Genomic DNA, 26,274 nt, shown 5'->3' with positions numbered 1-26,274 from the left:
AATAACAAACAATTTGAAATCCAAAGACAAGTGATCTCATTACCATTTACTGAGTTTTTAACCCTACTAATGCCTGGATCATATTAGATGCACTTCATGCATTCAAATGGTTATTTACTTCCTAGGAATAATTCATAGTTATTTCAATAATTATTTATCTATGGGCTCACCCGATGGCTCAGGTGGTTGGTGCATCGTGCTCCTAATGCCAAGGTCGCTAGTTCAATTCCCACATGGGCCAGTAAGCTGCGCCCTCCGCAACTAGAATGAAGTCAGTGAGCTGCCCAGAAGCTCAGCTCCCAGGCGGTCAGATGGCTCAGCTGGTTGGAGCGCATCCTCTCAACCACAAGGTTGCTGGACGGACTCCCGCAAGGGATGGTGGGCTGTGCCCGCTGCAACTAACAACGGCAACTGGACCTGGAGCTGAGCTGCGCCCTCCACTCCACAACTAAGATTGAAAGGACAACAACTTGACTTGGAAAAGTCCCAGAAGAACACACTGTTCCCCAATAAAGTCCTGTTCCCCTTCCCCAATAAAATCTTAAATATATATATATATATATATATATATATATATATATATATATACACACACACACACACACGTACATATATATACATATATATACACATATATGTATATATATGTATATACATTTGTCTATATCATTCTCCTCTGATTCAGATAGTCTGGGTTCTCCTGTTTGATAGCAAAGAATTAGATCAACTTTAAAAATTAGATCAACCAAAATTTTTAAAGCCCACAATTTATTTTATTAATTTGTCCCCCCACACCCACAAGGTATTAATTAAAAATCTATGTTATTTTTTATTCAATAGGATTTACTACTTTTCACAAGTAATTGAATCTGTGTTCACTAAAAAGGCACAATTTGGTATAGGCAAAAAAGAGCTAACATTTAAGTGCTACTACACATAAAGTAACAACACAATAATGACAATCCAATTTTGACATGGACAAATATGTAAACAGACACTTCACCAATAAGCAAAGAAAAAACTATCAACATAATTAACCATCAGAGAAATCTAGAAATTAAAACCATAATGAGATACTACTACACATACCGGAAAACAGTTAAAATAAAAAAGATTGACACCAAATATTAATGAGATTATAGAGTAACTACAACTGTCATACATTTTTGGTACAGGTATAAAATGGTACAACCTCTTTGGGAAAAGATGTGGCAGTTTCTTATAAAATTATGTATAAACAAACCTATGACCCAGAAATTCAATTGCTAAGAATTTACCCAAGAGAAATGAAACAGTATTTTCACAAAAAGACTCATAAGACTATTCATAGCAGTTTTATTCATTATAGCCAAAAGCTAGAAACAATCCAGGTATCCAACAATAGAATGGATAAACTGTTGTATTATTTACACAATGGAGTATTATGTAGCAAAAAAAAGGAGCAAACTTCTGACAGACATAACAATGTAGATGCATCTCAAAAACATGCTGAGTGAAAAGAAGCGTTACATAAAAGAGTACATACTGATGATTCCATTTATATGAAACTCTAGAGGGGCAAAATTAATCTATGGTGAAAAAATATCCGAACAGTGACAGTGATTGCCTCTGGGAGGGTAGGGGCAAGAATTGACTGTGAACAGATATAAGGGCACATCTGGGGGTAATGGTACTGTACTATATCTTGATAGGGGGTTAGTCTAGACAGGTATGTAAAATTTCCAGGAATGTAAACTTAAGATTTGTGTATCTTATGATACGTAAATTTTACATTAAAAGATGGTCAAAAAATATTGCATTCTGGTTCATGATATGCATGCCAAACTCATTATGGGGGGGTATACTGACGTCAACAATTTACTTTGAAATGCATCCAAAAAAAGAGGGCTAAATGGATGATAGAGGACCACATGGATTAACAGGTGATAAAATAGGTACAGTAAAATATTAACTGTACAACATAGGTTAGTAGGCATGCAGTGTTCACTGTAAACTTTTCACCTTTGCTGTAGCTTTGAAAATTTTCATAATCAAATGTAGAAAAAAAAACTTACCCAATCCTCCAAGATTCAACTCAAAATCAATTATGTCCATGAGCCCTTCCCTATAATGTTCAGCCTTCTGAACACTAGTCTTACTGCCTACAGCACTCATCTGACAATTTTCGCATACTGTCTTACAGTTATAAATCAGAATGGAAGCCTCTTGGGGGCTGCTTCTTGATAGTGGGAATAGAAAAGACTGCAGCGATCTGTTGATTATGCTTTCTGTATAAGTATAAATTCTTTTATGAGCCATAATTTCCAAAAGACAACTAACCTGTTAGTCAACTTAAACATAAACATATAGATGTATATGTTTATATACATACACAACACATACACAAACACACATACATACTGAAAACTAAAGTAAAAACCATGATAACTTTTAACCAAATACCCTTGGCTTTTTTAGTCCTTGATTATTAACAAAATATCTTATGCTTACTGAATCCAACTAATAAATTCTCTGTGCAAACAGAATTGGTTGATGCTTTCTCAAACTATTCCACGAAGAGCTATGGCAACAGAGGTTTCAGATCTTTATCTGAAAATAAAGCCTCAAGGAGTTACGTAGAACCTATTATTTCACAACCACATAAGATGGAAACACTTATGTAAAAAATGATGACATTCCTTAAGACTTCTATTGTTCAATACATTTCATTAATCCTAAGAGTTTTACTACTTTCCTGTTTCAAAACTTATACACCATATATATTTTGGACAGTAAAATCTCCCGTCACTTTATAGATAGCTTCTTTCTACATCTGTTAAAGGCAAATAATAAAACATTTAAGAATCCTGTTATCCTACTTTAAATAAAAAATATCGGCGTAAGAAATCAATATTTATGCATTAACAAAAGGAAATTAAACACATATATCATTCATATTTTATAGTAATTTTAATGATTCTACATTTTTATCCCGAAAAGAAAAAACATGAAGCTAGAAGTATCAGATACAGCAAATACTCAAACAAGCTGTGTTTTGGTTTTTTTAATATTTATCTGATTGTTATGACATAACTCTGGAAGAAACTACGATTTACTTTCTGTTTAGAGGGGATGCCCTGAGTGCCATGTATGAATGACCAAGAGAATGATTATTGTATTCTTAACGACAACTATGGTTAATTCAAACTACAGAAATTTTAATTACTAATATCAAGAAAAATGCAATGATTTTATTGGACTAAACTATGAACTTTAAATAAGCAGGAGACCTTTACTACTAATCTGTAATGTAAACTAGGATAAGTACCTAATTATACAGGCTTTAGATTCCTCATTTACAAAGTGAACAGTCTGTACAAAACCTCTATGTTGTGCTTAAAAATATAAACCCGCGACTATGTTAAAGAATATTCAACAACAATATGCCATATCGAATGGAAATTTTATCCAGGCTGAAATTAAAATCTCTGAAACATATTCAAAAGTTCTTACGGGAAAAGTGAGGGAATACTTGAACAGTCTAAGTTACCCATCTAAAAAGCAAAAAAAGTATTTAATACTCAGAAATAATATAACTCTATAACTAGCACTACTTGGGAAAAGTTATCCAAACAGGTCTTAAAATAACAATGATCTGATAACTACAAAAAATATCCATGATTTATGAAGTTAATATAAAAAAAGTAAGAACTACAAGATAATCCAAGGTGTTTATATGAATGCCCTTCCATCTTAGGTAAAGTCTACCGAGAGACATTTGAGACATTTGGAAACGGCAGGCAGCTTGGAGATCTGAAAGCTTAACATAGTCAAATTCCAAGATGGTCCTCCTGCATACTCCTCTCTTCATGGCTCCAGAGTATTCCTTATTATGGGGAAGGAACAGCCAGCAACCATAATCTTCCCTCTTACTCCCATCAGTAAGTTGTAACAGTGTCTCCCTCATCTCTAACCCTAAAAATTAAAATACATCAGAGAAATTAAACTTAGGTTCTCATAAAAAAAATGCTTAAAATAAATGATTTAGTGGTTATAATAAAGACTGTATCTATTTATACTAAAAATTCTCTTTTTAAGGAAGATGATATAGAAAGGTGCCTGTTTAAAAAAAGAATGGCAGAAGGAGAATGGCATCTAGGCTGCCATCAACCTAAGTAAATTATTCATTCAATATTCATTCCACACATATTTATTAAAGGTCTTTTATGTGCCAGGTATTTTAACTTCTATTTTAACTATGGATATGGACCACATTTCCCAATACCCCCTTTAGCTAACTTTCAGCCAAAGGAAATGATGTGGGCCTTTAAAGGAAAAGAGCTATACCTTCTTCCCTACTTCCTCCATCCTCCTGCTTGAAATACAGACGTGATAGAGCTAAGATGTTAAGTATAAAGCTGGAAGCAGCTTGGGTCCAGAGCTGTCTACAAGGACAGCTACAAACTCAAAGCTGTCTACAAGGAAACCTTTTTGCGAAAGAGAAATAAATTTCTATATTGTTTAAGACATTTATGTTAGGTCTCTACAACAGGCAGCCAAACAGAGTGCTCTTCATGGTAATCGAAGCAAGGACTGAAAAGCACCTGAAATGTATGGCACTGACTGTGGGAACAGACAGACAAAGAGGAATGTTAGAAAAATTTTAGAAGAAAAATAAAATATTTTGAAGTGAAAGTGAGGGAGAAGGGAAAAAGTGTGGCAAATTTCTGACTTGGGTGAATGACCAAGAGAAAAAGGTTTGGAAGAGCCAGGTACATTTACTTAAATATGTTTAATTTCCAATTCCTATGAAACATTTAGGTGGGTTTTTTTCTTTCTCTGTAGGCAATTGTACCTTCTAGTCCCTACCTACATACCACCTGACCATTACAAATTTAGTAGGTTTCATACTGATATGGATGTGAGCCCCTTTATTAGGTTTTTAAAATAACACTTATTTCTGTGCTTGCTTTGGCAGCACATATACTAAAATAACATTTATTTTTAAAAAGTTAACACGTGCACATAATAGGAAACTGAAAAACACAAGAACAAAGTCATCATCATCACAAGCAATTTAGTTTAATATGTCCTTCTAGGTCCTCCGTGTGTATCTATACAACTAAACTTCCATTTTTATGTAATTAAGATTGTACAGTTATGTATCAAGCTTTTTCACACATCATGAATATTTACCATTTCAAAATCCCAAAGCTACATGAATATTTTGATAACCAACAACACGCTATACCAACTCAATCTGGAAGAAAAAAAATATAATCCTGCCTTTCTTGGCAACAAAAATTTCATAAAGGACAAAAATGGCAACAAGCCTCTATGATAAAGATATTGGCAGAGTTAACAATTAAAATACTGCATTCCTTTAATATTCAATTAAAAAATGAGACATAAAGGGGGAGGTCGGACGGCTCAGTTGGTTAGAGCGCGAGCTCTCAACAAGGTTGCTGGTTCAATTCCCGCATGGGTTGGTGGGCTGTGCCTCCTGCAACTAAAGACTGAAACTAGCAACTGGACTTGGAGCTGAGCTGCGCCCTCCACAAATGGCTTGAAGGACAACGACTTGGAGCTGATGGGCCCTGGAGAAACACAGGGTTTCCCAACATTCCCTAATAAAAAATTTAAAAAAAAAGAGAGATGGAGAACAACAGAGTACACAAAGTATTCTAAGAGAATTCATTATGGTCCATACTTTTAAAATATTAATGAGGCAAATTTCCACGGAAATACTTAACAATGTATTCCTATAGTAAAGCCAACAGATGCTCGCACATCAATGGTTACAACACAATACGAACATATCTGCATACAGCCCTCCCTCTCTATCCTTCCTTCTGTCCCTCTGCTGCCAACCTCATGAACAAGTCTGGAAGTCCATTTCTCAAAGAAGGTTTAACAAATCCATGTCAAAGCTGCAACTTTTCTATCAATTATAACAAAAAGATATTTACAAAATTGTTTAATTCACTAGCTCTACTTTTTATCATAGTCGGGACATCTAAAAAGCTCAGATGTTGCAAAATAAAGAATGAACCTTGTGCACAACAAAGACAAGTACTTTACAAAAATACACACATAGACTTATGATTCTAACCTAAAACTGTCTTCTACATGTGGGGATACTAGCCAAGAGCCCTTCCCTTCACCGTTCCTCTTCTCCCTCGTCCACCACTTCAATGACTAAGCACAGGCCTACATCTAGTAGCTCCAAGAGGTGGATTAACAAAGACACTCCCAGAAGACAGTCCTTCCTAAAAACTAACAAAAGGGCAATTGTAAAGGGATTATTGGATGTGAGCCCTTTAGGAGAAAAACTCTTTCTCTGCTAGTGAGATTGATCAAGCCTAGCAAAATTAGACAATTTTCCAGAAGAATAAATCCAGTGCCCTCCCTCCCCTCCCCAATCACTCAATAGACACTTGACTGAATGGCTAAAAGGAAGCCATTTGGCACTCCACTTAAGAAGGGCTGCTAACCTTTCTTTAAAGGAGAAGAGTCCAGCTTTTTCCTGAAGCTCTACTCCTAGTGGTCTAACCTGTAAAAAGGGCACATTCGTATCAGGCTTGTTTCCAGTTGTAGCATCATGCCTGGCACATAACAGTCAATAAACATATCTCAAATAAACAACTAAATAATATACTTTTCTGGAGATCCCCCAATTTCAACAGAGGATTCAGATACTGTTACCACCAGTTCTAGCTGTATAACCTTGAGCAAATTACTTAATGTTTCCAAGTCTCAGTAACTTCAACCTATCTCATATATTTGTTGTGAAAAATTGATAAAATTAATAAAGTCTGGCACATAGTACTTGACAAATGGCAGTCATTAATAGAAATTAAGTGTCCCACCTTTCACACAATTAAAAAGGCCAGATACTATTATCATATAATTTCCTGATACATATTACAACTTTATCAAATGCTATATAATGTTTTCAAGTGTCCTTCATTCTTCTACAACCACATTACTCAAACACACAATCTGAACAATAGCAATGAAAGGGAAGGGGAGGGGTAAGTGGAGGATAATAAAGTTTTTTGGTAATATAGTTAAGTTGTATTTTCCAAAACTTTCAGTTTTTCACTATCCTAAAATGAATTTTTTCCCTCTCATTTCTTTCCACTAAAAAAAAAAAAATGAACTTTATTAATCTAATCCTGTGTGAATTTTCATTTACTCAGCCTAAAATTATCTGGTAAAACATCTGCCTCAAAAGAAAAACAAGTAACATTCTTTTCAAATTCCATACAACCGCGTGGGACAGTTATATAAAGCATTTGTAAAATTCACTCCAGTCCCGACTGCTACTTTCCATTGCAAATTAATTTTCATACTATTATTTTCCAAGTTTGTTCTGACACTTGATTTCTCTGTCTAAATGTAACTAGACATAGCTTAAGCTGGAAAAAACAAAGGACATTTTTACCTACAAGCAGATGTCATTAACTATACTCGTAAAAAGATTTTCCCTCCCTTTTCCCGCCTCCTCCCACACTCCAGTTCAAGCTGTTGTTTCTCAGTCTAGTTGTGTAGGGCACAGCTCCCTGGCCTATGCTGGTATTATGAGTCTTGCACTCTCCCTTCCCTCCCCCAAGGTAGGTGGTCGCCAAGGTCGGCTGCTCACAGCAGCCCACAGCAGCTCACGCTGACCTCTGGCTGCTCACAGCAGCCCAGCACCAGGGAGAGCTGTTGTTCACAATCTTAGCTGTAGAAGGCACAGCTCACTGGCCCATGTGGGAATCCAACCCACCACCTTGGTGTTAGGAGCACAGTGCTCCAACCACCTGAGCCAGCAGGCTGGCCCAGATTTTTTTTTTTACTTAAAAACTTGACCAAAAACTAGTTATTTTCTTTAAACAGGAATCTCCAATTTCAAATTTTAAATCTTATGTTTTAAATAAACTACAACAATAGAATATTTGCTTGAAGGAGAAAATAACTTAAGATGTCCAGTTCTCAAACAAGTGAATTGTTTTCTTCAAATCATGATACTAATTGACCATGTAGATTAATAAAGTACACAAAGGGTTATAATGGATCAAGGGAAAAGAAGTCATCAATCGAATGTTCTCATTGGTGGGAAATGAACCTTTCAAAGGAAGACACAAATTATTTCTCCTTAGTCTATTAGGGAAATCACTGAAAAGAAAGCTCTGATCCATTTGATACTCAGAAATAATTATTCACCTCACATCAGGTAAGGTAGTCTGCTAATATAATAGAAATATCTCTGCTGAAGGACTTTTTTTCCAGTTTCAAAGATTTCTCCACTAAAAGAATACTGGGATTTATGTAGACCATGTCCTCAAAGAACTCTTTCAGTATGGATAAAACAGACAAATACAAAAAGAAAGATCTTTGGAATTTTCAGAATTCAGATTCCTGGTATTAAGTATTCTTAGGACATTAATAAAGGCCTATGATAAGAAGCAATTTGTAATGTTTCAGAGACATAATTGGAATTAAGTATATGGTCTGATCTCCCTGATCCAGTCCCTTGGTATTCTCATCTTCCTCATCTTCATGAAACTATGCAGTTTTCTCTGTTTTTACTTAATAACTTCTGTTAAGTGATTTTTTTTTCTAATTAAAATCCCCCTAAAGGAAATGGGACTATAAATGGACACAATCTTTCTGGAAGACAATTGAGCAATACACCTCAAAACTATTTTCAAAAATGTTCTTTTGGCTTTCAGGAAGAGCTGGAATCAGAAGTTAAATGATGTTTCCAAAGCTGGTTTTTTTTTTGGCTTTCTTACTCTCTATTCAATAAACTCTCAAAACATGGTAAGGAAAAACAAACGGGCAGTCCCAACTTAGTCATGGTGTCCTACCACAGTTATTCCTGTAGAAAAAGAGAGACTTTCCTTGTTCCTTCCAAAAGAAAAGACTCAGGATGGCTCTAATTGGCCCAGCTTAAGGTAAGGGGTGGGGGTAACTAGGACTGACAATTTCCCGGGACTACAGCAAATACAAAACATGCTTCCCAAAGGAAGGGGTGCTGGGCAGAAAACTAACATGTTCATATAAATGTACATATTCTTTGACCCAGCAATTCCACTTCTGGGAATTAAAACTTATACTATTATAGTGTACCACACACTATTTAAATAATTTATAAGAATAAACTCATTTAATCTTCACAACAGCTCTATGAGGTAATACTATTTATTATTATCCCATTTTAAAGATACAGAAACTCAGACACAGAAAAATTAAGCAACTTGTCTAAGGCCAGAACTACTAAAAGACAAAAACCAGGAATCAAACCCCGATCATCTATCTGGCTCCATCCCATGCTTTTATCTACTAAACTTTACTGCCTCTCTTTTTATCTACTTATCCCAAGAAATTAAAGATGAATTAGCTAGAAGGATTCATCAGAGCACTATTTGTAACAGCAAAAATTTAGAAATAACCAAAATGTCTAATCATAAGAGATTAATTGGTAAATTCTATGTACATTAAATTACATGTTAAAATAATACATTTTTAACTAATAAAATTCAATGGTATTATATTCAGAATACGGAAAGCTGACAATAATAAAGTTTTAAAAACATAGACTGCATAAAGGAACAGATGCTGTGAACTTGTTTTGTAAGAAGAAAAATAAAAACGATGACACATATAGATGGATATATAGATGCACACAAAAATCTCTGAAAAGTTATATGTTAACAGTTCAGCAGTATACCAACCACTTCACACCCACTAGGATGGCTATAATCAAAAAGACAGATAACAAAGGAGTAGCAACTGCAAAGTCAAGGAGATTCCTCAGGAGACTGCCAAGTAGTTCACTGTACTTGAGGGTTACTTATTGCCAATTATCAGCTACTCACAAAATTTCCTTAAGTCTTTCAACAATTTCTCCAATAGCCTCAAACCTCATGACTGGGAAATACAAATAACTCTTAGCAACAGGGTGACTTCACTATACCATTTCTTTAAAATTACCCGTTAGAAATAAACAATCCCTAGCAAGCCTGTATGTAATACCATGTTTCCCCAAAAATAAGATCTAGCAGGACAATCAGCTCTAATGCATCCTTTGGAGCAAAAATTAATATAAGACCTCGTCTTATTTTACTTATGTTACATAAGAGCGGGTCTTACATTAATTTTTTAAAAGACGCATTAGAGCTGATTGTCCGGCTAGGTCTTATTTTCGGGGAAACAAGGTATGTTCATGGGAAAAAAGACCAGGTATGCTGTTTTGTTTTGTTTTTTTAATTAGATACTTTGGTAACTAATTATTGTTTAATCATTAACAAGAAAGAAACAGACCCATTATACAAAAGAGTAAAAAGACAGCAATAGGACAGCTTTCAGAAATCATTACTTCAATTTAACTGTACAAATTAAATCAGTCCAGGATTTAGATGTTTTGAGACTGAGACTTAAACTATTGTTTTTTGTAAAACTGCCTCAACTAACAGTCATGCCTACTGACTAATAAAAATGGTATCATTATTTGTTCAGATTAAAATCAAACAGGAAAGATTACAAAGCATCAATTAAATATAAATATGAACACATAGTTCTACAAAACTTATTTTTCTTTTAAAAGTTACAGAAAATATGATGCTTGTTTAGCTGTGCTTTGATTTGTACATGAATATTATGATCATGTTTCTAGGTAACATCAAAGTTTTTTCAAGGCTGGAACTTTGGATGGAAAACAGGTACAAATACAAAGATGTCCTCTTCCCATAATTCTGTATGTGTATCTCCTTTTCTTGTGTTGAATTCTAATATAGCAGACCAGTTGGTACTGTAGTTTAAGGCATGTGGGTAAGGAATGGAATATCTCCTGCAGCACAATCCTGGGATAATCAATCATTCAGAAAAGATAGATCCTTGGCAGGAAACCAGAATCCGGAAAGTGGATCTGATAGGAATGGAGTGACTGTGTGGCCCCCATCTAAGGCCTAGACTGAAGGAGACACGTTGAAAGGAAAGATGACCTCCATCATATAACGGCAGGCCAGAAACCAGGTAGCACGGTACCCCCTTTGTGAGACCACAGACAGAAAAGGTTTAAACTGTACCTTGCAAACCAGATAACTGACTTAAAAGGTACTCTTTGGCCTCATTATTCTTTTGTCTTGTATTTTAGCCTTTAGAAAAGTCATTTCTATGTGCCCTCCTTATTTCAGCTGTGTCTCAGCAAATAAAGGAGAAATGACTGGGTGGGAAGGGAGTTATTTGGGTCAGATTGTTCAGAAAAAAGTGACATTCCATGACAACACTAGAGAAACAGAATTGGAGCTCTGTGGTCAAGTTTACCCTTCCGAAGTGATAGCTTTCCTTCCATTGCCAACCTTGGAAGACTGGGGTTTCATTTTATTAAGACACCTAAAAAGTTTCTGTACAAGTACCTACAACCAAACTAACTGTGACAAGGTCTGAAGAGATAGGTACCACAGTTAAGAGACAGCAACTTTCTGTAGTGTTTGAAATTTTATAACAAGTATGCATTACTACAATAAGTAAAATATGAAACAATTTAGCAACAGGCAGGTCAGTCAAAGCAGGAATGCACTGATGCACCAGAACCATGAGTATGAGTCAAATATGAGGTAGAAACATAGATAAGCAAAGTTTCTAATCACCTGGACAGAAGAATTCAAGATTCAAGAAGATCAGTCAAAAAGTAGGTCTACAAATAAGTACACTCAAGATGGGAGTAAAACAGGATGTACAGATTGTAGTGAAAGGAGACCAGACCACTGTTCTGAAATCAACGGCGGTTAACCTGCTTCCTACAAAAGCAAGTACTTTCCCAAGGTGCTACCCATTTGTGCTTGGAGTTGTGAAAGCACATCACTTTAAAAGAATTCAGTGGCAATACCCTAGATCCCAAGACCAAAAAGAGCTTTTACTCCTTAGGAGCCTAATTTTCTGTTGGGACAACTTGGTGGGTATGACACACCCATCTCCCTATGATATCCTTCTTGCGTGATGTAAAACTAAATTATTTTCAGTTATATGTAGACTGTATTAAATATTGTTTTAATTTCATGTTTTTAGCTTCTAAACAAAATATATACCTTACAAAACTAGAATTACTTTTACTTATGTGACTTTTCATTAACCTTTATTCTATGGCTTAACAGTCTTGCATAAAAAAACAGGTTTGCCAATCCTCTTCAGTTCCAAGACTGCAATACAATCTTAAAACATATCCTAGAAGAGGTAAAACAAAAATTGTTTGAGGAATACTTTAACAATTCAGTGCTCCAAAATAATATTTTAACATAAAATGAAATTATGTGTACCTGTGAAGGTCCACTAAGCGGCTTCTTAAAGCAACTATTAAGAGAAAGTAGAAAACAGAAACCAATGTGATGTTTCATTCCTCTCTATGAATTTATGTGGTATTCATAATACTATAGGTTACAACATTCTTTACGTTTCAAAACTTGAAAATTCTCTTCATGTTTTGGTCATAGTTATAATTAAATAAAGCATTAAATTTAAGAAGCTTGAAAAGAAGCAATTTTTCTGAGATTACATAGTTAATGATCTTTTAACAGTGATCACTTTGCACAGTTTAAAACTTATTTTCTACAAGGCCTTACTGATAAGTTAAGGGGGGAAAATGTTTCTGACCATAATTAGGAATCCAGACTCACCTATTATACCAAAAAATAACAACCATACTATGCAACAGAAAAATATTTTCAAAAGCAAGTTCATCTTCCTTATTGCCAATGTTCTCCTACGTAAAGACCCTCTCCTATGTAAAGACCCTACATAAGAGGTTTTTTAATTTTGTTTTCCATAGTATCAAGAATTTCAACTCCTTCAAAACAGAAACAGACTCAGAGATATAGAAAAAAATAAAACTGTTGGTTGCTAGATGGAAGGGGGGGGAGGTGAAGAGATTAGAAAGTGCAAATTAGTAGACACAATATAGTCACAGGGATATGAAATACAGTATAGGGAATATAGTCAACAATGTTGTAAAAATTATGTAGGGTGCCCGATGGGCACTGAACTTATCAGGGGGATCGCTTCATAGATTGTGTAGATGCAGGACCAATGCATTGTACACCTAAAGCTGAAGTAGAATAATATTGAATGTCAAATATAAATATATATATATGGTCACAGGATGGGAAATATAGCATAAGGAAGATAGTCAATGGTATTATAACAGCTGTGTTAGATATCAAAGGGATAGTAGCTTGGGGGGGCTGGGTTATCACTTTGTGTGGAGTGCAAATGTCTAACTATTACGTTGCTTTGTACACCTGAAACTAATTTAAAAAAAGAAAAAAAAGAATTTCAACTCCAAAGTTGAAGTGCAGAAAGACAAGAAAAAAATGAAATGGAAACTGGCCTATAGAAATAGTTGCGGGGACAGGAGAGACTGTCTAAGCTGTTTGTGGGGACAGAGTACCAGAGAGCAGTTTCCTGGCTCTCAGCCTCAAGTCGGGGGGTGCTAGCTCAGGTGGTGGTTGGCCACTGGCTGTAGCCGGTTGGCCAATTGGCAGCTGATGTTACTGCCGTGATTGGGTGGGTGGGTGGGTGGGTTGGTTGGTTGGTTGGCAGGCAGAGAAGTGGATGGCGGATTGCGGATCGTGTGGATCCTACTTCGTGTGTCTCGCCCAGCCACCAGCGAGAATATAGTGGTATGACTCCCCTACCTATGGCTCCGTGGGTGTTACTTTTTGGCCTCACCATATCCTGTGTTCTTATGTGGGAAGCGGGACCAGAGACCCCGCATAACAACCTGCATGACAAATGGCGCAGCGAGCAGAGTATGGTGTCGGCCAAAACTCTCCGTAAGGTAATGGGGTAGTTTATACGAATGAAAGCTCAGTTTCAGAAGGCCCGTGAGGAGCTGCTCCAGGAATGGGAGTCTCCTACTGCCTAGGAGACTCAAGCCTCAGATGGCACACCACGCTCTTGGCCATAGAAGGCGTTGCCTTCCTTTTGGTAATCTGCTGCTGCCGTAGGCGCCGAGGGTTGCGGACATCTTACACCGAGGCCTCCACCCAATCGGATGCCTGGCGCGGCGAGCAGGATTCCGGCTAGGTAGGAATGACGTCAGACTCTGGAGGACGTGTGGCCCCCACACAGTATGTGGTACCCGGTAGCCACTGTTCTCGGGAGTTGGACCCCCGAGGAGGGGTGGGAGGACATGGATGGCTCTCCGGCCAGCGTGGAGAGGGCCCTGTAGGTTCTAGCTGAGCAGTTGCCGGGGAAGGTGAAGGGGACAGCCAGTAGCGTGGGCTGGATGTTCCTCACTGCATTGCACTGTAACACAGAAGACGCGCTTAATGAAATAGCTCAGGTGCCGGATCAGCAACCCCGGGGGAAGGCACTGGAAACTCGGGACCGACGGTTGGAGGAGGTTCTCACCGTGGTGCATCATAACTCGGAGGAAACGCTTGCTGGAATAGCCCAGGTACGGGACCAGGTATCCCTGTGGGAGGCGTTGGAAGCTCGAGTCTGCCTGTTTGAAGAGAGGCCCCACAGTGGAGACTCGGAGGCAGAGGTGGACAATGCCAGTGGAGACAATGTAGCTCCCAACCCCCAAGCCTGGCCAACCTTGAAGCAAAGGGTAAATCGTGAGCAACCTTTGGGCCCTGGGGGCATTGCTGCAGGCAACCCAGCTGTGACTGAGTTCACAACCTTCACCCCTTACACTCCCACTGAGTCGCAGGAGCTGGGGAGGCGGTACAGACAGCACCCTGGAGAGCCAATCTTGGCTTGGCTACTACATTTATGGGATGAGGGGGCAGACAGCATTCTCTGCTCCCCAGGCAAAATGGAAAAGCTTGCCTCTGTGACGGGGCATCCGTCCCTGCGACAAAGTTTACAGAATTGCCATAGGTTGGCCCAAGACCAGGGCAACCATACTCTAAAGGAGTGGCTCACTGCTGTACGCACAGTATGGGGACAGGCTGGTGAGCTGCCAGACACTGTGAGTCAATGGCATTCATATACAGAACTCATGCAAATTATCTGTGAAATGGGTATGAGACATGCAATGTTATGGCCTAACACGCTGGGGCTGGATGACGGGCGTTTTACAACCAGCATGAGAGATCTGGTTTTGGATACTGCACCTGTGAGTGTTTTGGGATCCTTGGTTGCTATTTTTACGCCCTATGTCGGTGGGCGGATCCATGAAGTTACCACCGCCATGGCCACCCTAGGTGGTCGCCGGCAGCAAAGGAAGTTAAGACAGAAGGTCTGAGAAGTTAAGACCTGGAAGCCCAAGCCAAAAGTACGGGGTGAGGTCAGGGGCCTCAGAAAGTAACACGCACGCACGCAGATGTGGCATGATCTCGTGGCAGCAGAGGTTGATCAGGAAAAAATAGACTGACGACCCAATACACTCTTATTGGAACTTTGGAAACAGCTGCATCCGGAACAGCAATTCTGGCAAATCCCAAACTAGAAGTTTGGGAAAGCGCGACCCGTGTCCCTCCAAGACTTTCATGTGGCTACTTGAGGCCGACTCCTTTTAGCTTGATTAGGGGTGGGCCAAGGTACCAGGTCAGAGTGGACAAGTGGGAACTGTCCATACATTGGTCACCTTCTAACATGCAGAGGGTTTAGCCCTAGTTGACACTGGCGCAGACTGCAGTCTTGTTGATGAGAAACCCTGGCCGTGCCTAGGAAGTCTGGCTGTGCCCAGAAGGACTGGCGGTGCCCTGGGAGCTCTGGCTGTGCCCAGAAAGTAGGTGGACATCGAGGGACACCCGCTGGGACATTACTTGAACTACACTGGGACCTTTGTTTTTTCGTGAACTGGGTTCCTGACACAGGGCCCCTCATGGAAGACGCTTGTCGCATAGATTGTGAAATGAGACCCTGTAGGCGTGAAGTGTGGGGACAGAGTCCCAGAGAGCAGTTTCCAGGCTCTCGGCCTCACGTGGGGAAGGGAGGGGGTGCTGGCTCGGGTGGTGGTTGGCTGTTGGCTGTAGCCGGTTGGCCAATTGGCTACTGATGTAACTGCCGTGACTGCGTTGGATGGTTGGTTGATTGGTTGCTTGGTTGGTTGGCAGGCAGAGAAGTGGACGGCGGATTGCGGATCGTGTGGATCCTACTTCATGTGTCTCGCCCAGCCACCAGCAAGAATATAGTGATATGACTCCCCTATCTATAGCTCTGTGGGTGTTCCTTTTTGGCCTCACCATATCCTGAATTCTCATGTGGGGAGCAGGACCAGAGACCCCACATGACACCCCGCATGACACTGCTCTAATATAATATTAATTTATTACTTATCAGTTCTCTTCTGGTCCCAGTATTTCAGCCAAATTGAGGATCTACTCATTGTTTACCACTTCAGTGATTTTTGCCACTACTACTGTCCTCTCACCTAGAAATCTCTTCCCTATTCCTCTCCTTTTCTTCACCCCCCAGTTCCTATAATGTATTTAAAGAAAAGTTTTGATTTAAAGTTAGGAAATCATAACAAACAAAAAGTGTTAGCGAGAATATAGAGAAAAGGGAATGCTTGTACACTGTTGGGATTGCAGACTGGTACACCACTATGGAAAACAGTATGGAGTTTCCTCAAAAAAATTGAAAATGGAATTACCTTATGACCCAACAGTTCCACTCCTAGGTATCTAGCCAAAGAAATCCAAAACACTAATTTGAAAACAATATATGCACCCCATGTTTAATGCAGCGCTGTTCACAACAGCTAAGATATGGAAACAAACGAAATGCCCGTTGATAACACGACTGGATAAAGAAACTGGTACATTAGACAATGGAGTATTACTTGGCCATAAAAACAGAATGAAATCTTTACCATTTGCAACAATATGGGTGGACCTAGAGAATATTATGCTAAGTGAAATAAGTCAGTCTGAGAAAGACATATACCATATGATGTCACCTATATGTGGAATCTAAAGAACAGAATAAATGAGCAAACAAAACAAAAAGACTCAGAGATATAGGAAGAAAAAAGTGACGGTTGCTAGATGGGAGGGGGTAGGAATGAGGGAGAAGGTACAGGGATTAGAAGGTACAAATTAGTAGTCATAATACAGTCATGGGGATATGAAATACAGTATGGGAAATATAATCAATAATGTTGTAAAGATTACATAGGGTGTCAGATGGGTACTGGACTTATGAAGGAGACCACCTCACATACTGTGTAGATGCCTGACCAGTGCACTATATAACTGAAGCTGAAGCTGAATAATACTGAATGTCAACTATAATTAAATATATATTAATATGCTCACAGGATGTGGAGTATAGCATAGGGAATATAGTCAATGGTATTTGTAATAGCTACCATATATATGATGTCAGAGGGGTAGTAGATTGGGGGTAATTATCACTTTGTGAGGGGTGTAAATACCTAACTATTACATTAAACGTCTGTTGTTTAAAGCAACCACGTTTGTGATAATCTGTTATACCAGCCATAAGAAACTAATACAGTGTTGGAGAGCCAAACTGTAGCTATTACACAATACACTGTACTGTTGTTAAGACATTTTAAAAAGTGAGGGTTATTTCTCTAGTACTTAGCTATAATAGTGTTAATGCTCCCTTAAAACTCAAGCTTTTTTCTTTTATATTCTTAATCTTTTTGTTCCTATACTCCAAAATAATAAGCATCTATAGAACTGTACATACAATTTTTAAAAATCTAGCCTAAATCTAATGTAGTTGAAATTCATTTAAACTTAAGCAGCAGTTGTATGAAATATTTCCATAGGCGAAATTACTTTTTCATTCATTTTTTCAGCAAACAATGGAAAACTCAGAGCTAGAATGGGAAAAATAAAACACTTTCTGAAAAATTCTGCAATGAAGGCATTGATAAGTGTAAGAAAAAGTAAAATAATTAAGAAATTATAAAACTTATCTTTTCCTTCACAGTGTAATTATAGAAATAATTTTAAACGAATAGCCTTTATAAATAATTTCATAACCCAAATAATGACTCAAATTCAGCAATAATTAAATAACAAGAATTAAATCTTGTGATATTTAATGATCTCAGTTTTCACAACAGTAATGTTTTAGAATTAAGAAATACTAGTCCACCAACACAATGATTTAGTCAGTGGCTTCATTTATATAATAACTTTTTTAACATTTTTTTTCATTAGTTTCAGGTGTACAAAACAATGTGTTAGACATTTATCACTTATATCCCTCACACAGTGATAACCCCCCACCCCCCATCCACTACCCCTCTGATGTCGCTATAACAATTTTTAATGAAGATGATCATCATGTTGGACATAACAATCTATATAATATGTAAATGAACCTACAACTGGGAAATAAAATTGCTGCTCAAAAAGTTATTTTAGTAGGTTTCTTAGGAATTAATTCATTATTTAGATAAAATTATCTCTGTTAGCACACTTGACCACTATCTTTCTGCAGTACTTCCCTGCCCATTAATGTTAAGTTTATTTGTAGATTTCTGGTTCTGTAATATGTCTAAGTGACTTATCACCTCCCACAAAGTCCCCACATGTTTTGACATACCCCATTACAGAATATCTCCAGACTAATGAAATGGCAATTTTATTTTCCAAAGTACATACTCTAGAAGGAAGGAGTCAGAGCTCACTGATGTATTTGTATCCTGTATACATATGCTTGAGACCCCAAGTCCTAAGGAACTTTCCTCCCATACCTATCCCCACCCTCTCCAGCATCAACTGCTTTCCTTCCATGGATTTCCACTCTTCTTTCTGCTTTGATGCATGCTCAAATCCTGCCCTACACATTTTTTAAAACTCTCACTGGACCTCACTATTTCTATAATTCCATTCAAACATGTCTTATTGAGCACTAATTAATTAACCAGATAACTCTGGAATATATCTATTTAAAAAAAGTCTTTTTGTCCTGAAGAGAAAGCATTCAAAGTTTTCCAACTAGATATTCCTGCTTCTCAAAACCAGATGACTCAATCAACTGGTCTTAATCTAATCTGCTGCCTCCACCTCCTATCCTTTCTCCTGCTTAAAATTTTGCAACTTGGTTTACAACACAACACTCCAGCTGTAAGACTTCTGGGGTAAGACTATCCTCAATATAAATTCTCTAAAGACAGCATGCTGTACTGGAGTACAGACATCAGGAAACTTCAAATCCAGGATTTGTCCCTCAACAGCTGTGTAACCATTCACAAGTAACAATGGGATATGGGGTAGTGGAGAGGTGCCTTGGTTCCTTACCCATAAATTGGACTGAATTAAATGATCTATAGTTAACTTTCAACTCTAAAATTTAATGGAACACAAAGATCTTTATTAACTCCACATCTCACTGATCTCTATCTGCCACATCTGACACTGAGAAATATTCCCTCACTTTTTATGACTCTGGATTTCTGAAACAGAAAACTCTAATTTATGGTGGTTTAAACATGTAAGGTTATGTCTTTCATGTAATCATGCAAGGTTAGTGTTTCACGTATTAAAAACAAGGCAGCTATGAAAATGCCACTGTAAGTCAAGGGTGTGGTCCCTTATCTACATGGTCCAAAACAGCTAGCGCTGGAGCTCTAGTCTTTGTATCAGCACGCCAGTCTCAGGACAGAGAACAGCTAGGAAGGAGTACCTCCATCCTTTAAGAATACTTTTGGGATACTGTCCTGATCATTTCCACTTTCATCCAACTGGCCAGAACTTATTCACGTTTAGTATCTGTTAGAAACTTGAAAACAGTCTCTCTTCTGCAAAGGTGGCATCGGTAGCCAAAAATCAGGGGTTCTATCACCACTGAGAAAAAGAATGGCCATTGGGGAAGCTAAATGTCTCTCCCAAACTCTCCAAGCCTTTCTTCCATGGTTCTTTTATCTTCCATCCTCTTACCAATAGTGTTCCCCAAAGCGCAGTCCTTGGTCCTCTATTCCTCTGTCTCTACACCTACTTTCTGAGGTTACTCACAGTGTAAAAGCTCTATCTACTCTGACGACTCTCAAGGCTTTCTGTCCTATCTTTTGAAGTCTCCACTGGGATGGCTATAAAATAAAACCCATTATCTCCCAAACCAACAAAGATAAACAGCAATTTTAAAAGAAAAACATATTTAATCTTCTTATTTAAGTCATGGTATCACAAATACCCCAGACCTTCAGGTTTGAAATTTTGAAGTCACCTCTGACTCCCCTTTCTATTTTTCACAAGCCATGAGTTGCAGGTCATAGTGAGCTTCTAAAAAGAAATGAAATAAATTGGACTACATGAGGTTTATACAGCGTGACTTGGGATGTGCATTTATCAAACTGGTTTTGCACCCCCCCAACACCACTGTAATGTTCTAAACTCACTATCCTAAAATTATCAAATCCATGAGCCTATTTGTTACAGACTAAATGTTTGTGTCCTCCCAAAATTCATGTTGGAACCTAACCCCCAACGTGATGGCATCCAGAGGTGGGGCCAAAGTGATGGTATTAGGAAGTGACTAGGTCCTGAGGGCAAAGCCCTCATGAATAGGATCAGTGCCCTTATAAAAGGGACCCTAGAGAGCTCCCTTGCCCCTTCCACCACAGCCATCTGAGTCAGGAAGTGAGTCCTCACAAGACTGAATCTGCCTGTGTCTTGATCTGAAACTTCCCAGCCTCCAGAACTATGAGAAATAAATGTTTGAGTCACTCACTCTATGGTAATTGGTTACAGCAGTCCAAATGGACATGACATCTTCAGAGTTTTTCACATTTATTCATCATTTTCCCCTCTTCAAAATTTTCTACGCTCAGGGTTTCCATAATACCACATTATCTTGGTTCTCTTGCACTAACCACTCCCATTCATTATCCTAGCTGTTATTTACCTATAATACCGCTTAAATATTGAATTTTCTCTGTTTTGTTTTTTTTTAAGATTTTATTGGGGAAGGGAAACAGGACTTTACTGGGGAACAGTGTGTACTTCCAGGACTTTTTTCCAAGTCAAGTCGTTGTCCCTTCAATCTTAGTTGTGGAGGGTGCCATTCAGCTTCATGTTGTTGTCCTTTCAGTCTTAGTTGTGGAGGGCGCAGCTCAGTTCCAGGTCCAGTTGCCATTGCTAGCTGCAGGGGGCGCAGCCCACCATCCCTTGGGGGAGTCAAACCGGCAACCTTGTGGTTGAGAAGATGCACTCCAACCAACTGAGCCATCCAGGAGCTCAGCGGCAGCTCAGCTCAAGGTGCCATGTTCAATCTTAGCTGCAGGGGGTCCTGCCCACCATCCCTTGAGGGACTCGAGGAATTGAACAGGCAACCCTGTGTGGTTGAGAGCCTGTGTTCCAACCAACTGAGCCATCCGGGCGGCAGCTCAAGGTGCTGTGTTCAGTCTTAGTTGCAGGGGGCAGAGCCCACCATCCCTTGCGGCACTGGAGGAGTTGAACTGGCAACCTTGTGGTTAAGAGCCCACTGGCCCATGTAAGAATCGAACCGGCAGACTTCGGAGTTAGGAGCATGGAGCTCTAACTGTGAGCCACCGGGCCGGCCCCTCTGGGTTTAATTCTTAGGCCGCTTTTCTTTCCATTCTATACACCTTTCCTAAACAATCTTATGTTTTTCTTTATATCTGACAATCAGGTGACTATCAGTTATCATCAAATTAAATCTCTAATCTTCACTTCTCTCCTTACCTCCTGACCCATATATCTAAACACCTAAATGACATCTCTACCTTGATTATAGGCAAGCACGTTTAATTCAACATATCCAAAAGCAAGCTCTGCGTCTTTCCCTTATCCGAACTCATTTCTTTTCTTGAATTCCCTATTTACATTCAGAGCATCATCAGCCATCCAATTACCCAGGCTAGAAACTGTTACCCTCCATTACTTTCTCCTTTACCACTCACATCTATTCATTACTAGTTTTAATAATTTGAGCTTTCAAATTTCTCTAGGATCCATATCTTCCATTCTATTCCCACTGTACAAGCTCCTGAGTTTTCTCACACTGGTCTTTCTCCCTCCAGTCCACTGCCATTTCGAGTCACATTTCTATGTTATTTCTTGTTTTTAAAGAACCCCCACGTTTCAACAGACCATACTATCTACCAAGTCAAGGCTAAATTTGATAGCCTGATACACAGAGCTTCTCACAATCTTACCCCAACCTACCACCAACCCACTAAAGCATCAATGCTTACCTCCATTCCCATCTACACTACTCTTCTCTCCATTCCTGGAACAGCACCATTCCCATCTACACTACTCTTCTCTCCATTCCTGGAACAGCACCGTTCACATACTTACATGTTTTTCTCTCTGCCTGTACTCTCCTTTCCACATGGCAATTCTTTTTTTAAACAATGTAGCTTTTTTCTTTTTTAATTGGGGAATCTTGGGAACAGTGTATTTTTCCAGGACCCATCAGCTCGAATATTGGGGAACAGTGTGTTTTTCTAGCACACATTAGTTCGAATATTGGGGAACAGTGTGTTTTTCCAGGACCATCAGCTCCAAGTCAAGTCGTTGTCCTTCAGTCTAGTTGTGGAGGGCGCAGCTCAGCTCCAAGTCCAGTCGCCGTTTTCAATCTTAGTTGCAGGGGGCACAGCCCACCATCCCATGAGGGAATTGAACTGGCAACCTTGTTGTGAAGAGCTGGCGCTCTAACCAACTGAGCCATCCAGCCGCCCCCACATGGCAAATTCTTATTCATGCTACACAACTTCGTATAAACATCACCTCTCATAAGAAGTCTTCTCTTTCTCTCAGTGAAGTGGGTGCCTTTTCATTTATCATTACTTATTGTAAGACTGTCTCCATTAATGACTAATTTAGAAATAGGGTATACTCTTTATTCATTTATTTTTGTTCTAGCACTGTGCCTGAAAACCAATAAATAATTACAAATCAATGAATCCCAAATGGTTCTTGGCAGTTGGCAAGAAATAGCAACCAAGAAATCCCAACTAGTTCAATACAGAATTTTGAAGGGGTAAGACACCCAGCTGACTATGAATTGCAGTGGTTCAATGATCACCAATTATCAATTTTTAAAATGTCTCAAACTATATTTCACGTATTACGTATAAATTTACCTTTTAGCTTATCTCACTTATACTGCTTAAATAAAATGAATGAAATATCTAGGAAATATTTCAAACATTTTCTCTAATATACTTAAGCAAGTTGATATGAAAAAATATAAGAACCTCAAATGATTGTGATACTTGACTCCAGGTTAAATACCATCTAGATAAACAGATTAAATTCTAAATGTATTAAATGGACAGCAAAAGTAAGCAAAAAGAAAATAATAAAGGCATATAAGGGAACTAAACCACACAGTCATTATCAAGTTTTCTTGGACGAATCTCAGTAAAAGTACAAGTAAAAACAAAGATAGTTCGCTGAAAAGCTTCACCTATTAGAAACAAATGATGTTTCCTAATTATTATGCCACAGTACATATGCAAAGTCAGATAAATGAAGTCTTCATTCCAAATTATCAAAATCAAACTGTCATAAAAATCAGTGATTTTCAAGCTATAGTCTCCTCAGCGTGACAGTATTTTAAGAGCACAAAACAGGAAACAAGTTAAATATACAAGAAGACTGAACAAATAAGTATATACATTAAGAATAAAAGAAGCTAGATTCTCACTGACAGAAGAATGTTACAAATATAAAACAGGAAAAAAACAAGAATGAACTCTTGAGTGTTGGACTGAAATTGAAGGTACTGGTGTCAATTCATCATTTTCAATAGATACAGACAAACAAATAAACATAGGTGTGTGTCAGCTCCATCCATTACGAAGGCCTGGAAGCAGTGACAACCCAATACCAATAAACATACAGGCACTGAGATCTTAGCTTCTAAATGTCATTCTCCAGTAAAAGGATCCAAGGTTCCCTAGAGAAATGGCTGATTCCAGGATTAGGCAGGAACAATACAATATAAGCCCAGAACATATTCCTGTGACAAAAAGTAAAGACATACTCAAAGAATGATGGGAATAGGGACACAGCAGCCAGTATGAATGAGCTCTCATTAGCCAAATGAAGAACAATTTGAACATTAAAATGAATAGTAACAGAATATAATCCACTAAAAACACAGAAAATCATGAACCCCAACAGATAGGAATAAAGAAACACATTACAAGTTTTATGAGGAACACGATTATTTACATAGTTGCAAAGTACTCCTGACAAAAACCATTTATTAATTAACAAATACATATTAACTTTATAATGAAGAAGACTGGCAGACATTGCTTATATTAAGTAATCAAAGTGAAAATCATCAATGGAACAAATTGAAACTTTGCACCACCTACTTGGATGCAAGGAGCATCCCTTCTACGATATTCGTGCCCAAGTACATAACCTGTATGTATCTAACCATAACGGAACAGATTATCCCATATTGAGGGGTAGTCTATAAAATAACTGCCCTGTAATCTTCGTAAGTGTCAAGGTTATGAGAGTCAAGAAAAGAGGAAGGAATTGTTTCAGATTAGAGAAAACTAAAGAGACATAACAAATAAATACAACACATAATTCGAACAGGATCCTTTTGCCAATAAAGAGATTAATGGCACAATCAACAAACAAAACTTAAGCCAGTCTGAGAACTAAATGGAGTACTGTATCAGTGTTAATTTCCTGATTTTGATGATTGTATTTTGATTATGTAGGAGAATTCCTTATTTGTAGAAAATGCACACTCAAGTATTCTGGGATGACAGGGCATCAGGTCAGCAGCTTCCTCTCACTGGTTCAGGGGAAAAAAATCCTCTGTTCTGTACTTGCAAGTTTTCTGCAAGTCTGTGACTGTTTCAAGTTTTTTTAAAAGTGAGAAAAAGTAATGTCGCTAAAAATGAAATTATGTTAAAAACAAACGGTGAGTCTCCACATTGTTAATCTTTGTAAGGAAGAGACACCAGGCTATGCAAAATTACTAGGAAATAATAAATAAAATTTTGGAGCGAGAAGATACTTTAAATCTCAATTAGGTCATTAATGGTGAAAAATTAAACATCAAAAGTTCCCACTAAAGGAAGTTATTCCGAGAGGAACAGTGAAAGGACCAGTGAACCAAGAGTGGGTAGAACAATGGTATTCTGAGGATACAAATGGCTGTGACCATCAGCAAAACACAATCTCAGCACTTCCTCTGAAAAATGAAGGAACTGTCTAGCTGAAATCTAAAATTCCTGGCCAAGTGTGAGACCAGAAGTACCCAGAAATAGATGTGCCTCCCCAGCTCAACTTATTACATTATGCTTAGTTATACAGTAGTACAAAGGAAGACAGATATGAAAGAAACGTGCATGTACTCTGAATTCTCTCAAGGTGCCGAAGTCCATCAACTAAATTAAAATGCATTTGCCAAATTGTTCCTTGTGAAAATTTTGAAATGAAAAGGACGATTAAACCACGTATTAAAGTGCAACAAGAGCCTCTTCAGCGGCCTGCTATCTTTACTTCAAAGATAAGTGTTCAGACTCATTCTGAAATGATCGCCACGTGTGTCCTGAAATACCAGGGCGCATTTCCTAGAAATGCTGAAAGGGGCATGGATCCTTCCCTCTTCCCCGGTACCACGCCTTCCCTGGGGCACTGACTACACCTGCCCCCAACCGCACAGGGGTGAGATAGCACTGGACTCTCGGCACCGGACTTCCTTTGGGCGAGGACAGCCCCCCGCGTCACGCGTTACTCACTCAGGACGCAGGGCATAAGTGTATCCCCGAGGAACTAGCACAGCTGACTCCCGCCCTCCCAGCCCTGCAGTCCTGGTCCAACCCTGCCCGCACCAGGGCCCGGCCCCCGGCACCAGGGCCCGGCCCCCGGCACCAGGGCCCCTCCGGAGCAAGCGTCGCGGCAGCCTTACTCGCCCCCGGCGGGCTCAGCTGCGCCGCCCGGCCCGGACGGACGCGGCTCCCTCCCCTCCCCCGCCCCTCGGGCCGGTCCCTCACGCCCACCGCCAGGCTCGGCCCGGCGGAGAAGGCCAGACGCCCCCCACCATCTCCGCCGCAGCCCGCGCGGTCCTCCACGCCTCCCAGCAGCGACGCCCAGCCCCACAGAGCCCACTGGACAGCAGCCGGGGGGCGGGGGCGGGGAGGCCCGGGGGCGGTGCCCGCCCCACACCCTTACCTGGCTTCTCGTGATCGTAGCCTACTACGATGAAGTAGTCGGCCAGCCGGGCCATGGCCGCCGCCGCCGCGCCCGGGAAGCGGGTGCCCGTCGCCGCCCTCGCCGCCGCCGCCCGCCGGGCCCGGGAGGGCTCAGCATTTTCCCTGCAGCAGCAGTCGCGGCAGCGGCGGCCGTTCAGCCATGTTTGACAACCGAGGCG

The 26,274-nt window shown here is 39.3% G+C and overlaps 1 protein-coding gene across 6 annotated transcripts in view; it reads right to left on the bottom strand.

Annotated features, from left to right (window-relative positions):
- SBF2 (SET binding factor 2) overlaps positions 1-26,274 on the bottom strand; it is a 396,450-nt gene extending 370,176 nt beyond the window's left edge. For all 6 annotated transcript variants that reach the window (XM_081063396.1, XM_081063389.1, XM_081063390.1 and 3 more), the window contains exon 1: positions 26,076-26,274. In XM_081063396.1, the coding sequence (XP_080919522.1) occupies positions 26,076-26,130 (55 nt within the window). In that variant the 5' untranslated portion in view covers positions 26,131-26,274. The remainder of the gene's footprint in view (positions 1-26,075) is intronic.

The sequence above is a fragment of the Rhinolophus hipposideros genome (assembly GCF_964194185.1).
Source record: "Rhinolophus hipposideros genome assembly, chromosome: 10".
In the NCBI taxonomy this organism is placed as follows: Eukaryota; Metazoa; Chordata; class Mammalia; order Chiroptera; family Rhinolophidae; genus Rhinolophus; species Rhinolophus hipposideros.
Note: the sequence above shows the minus strand (reverse complement) of the source record. Positions and strands in the feature narration are given on the sequence as shown.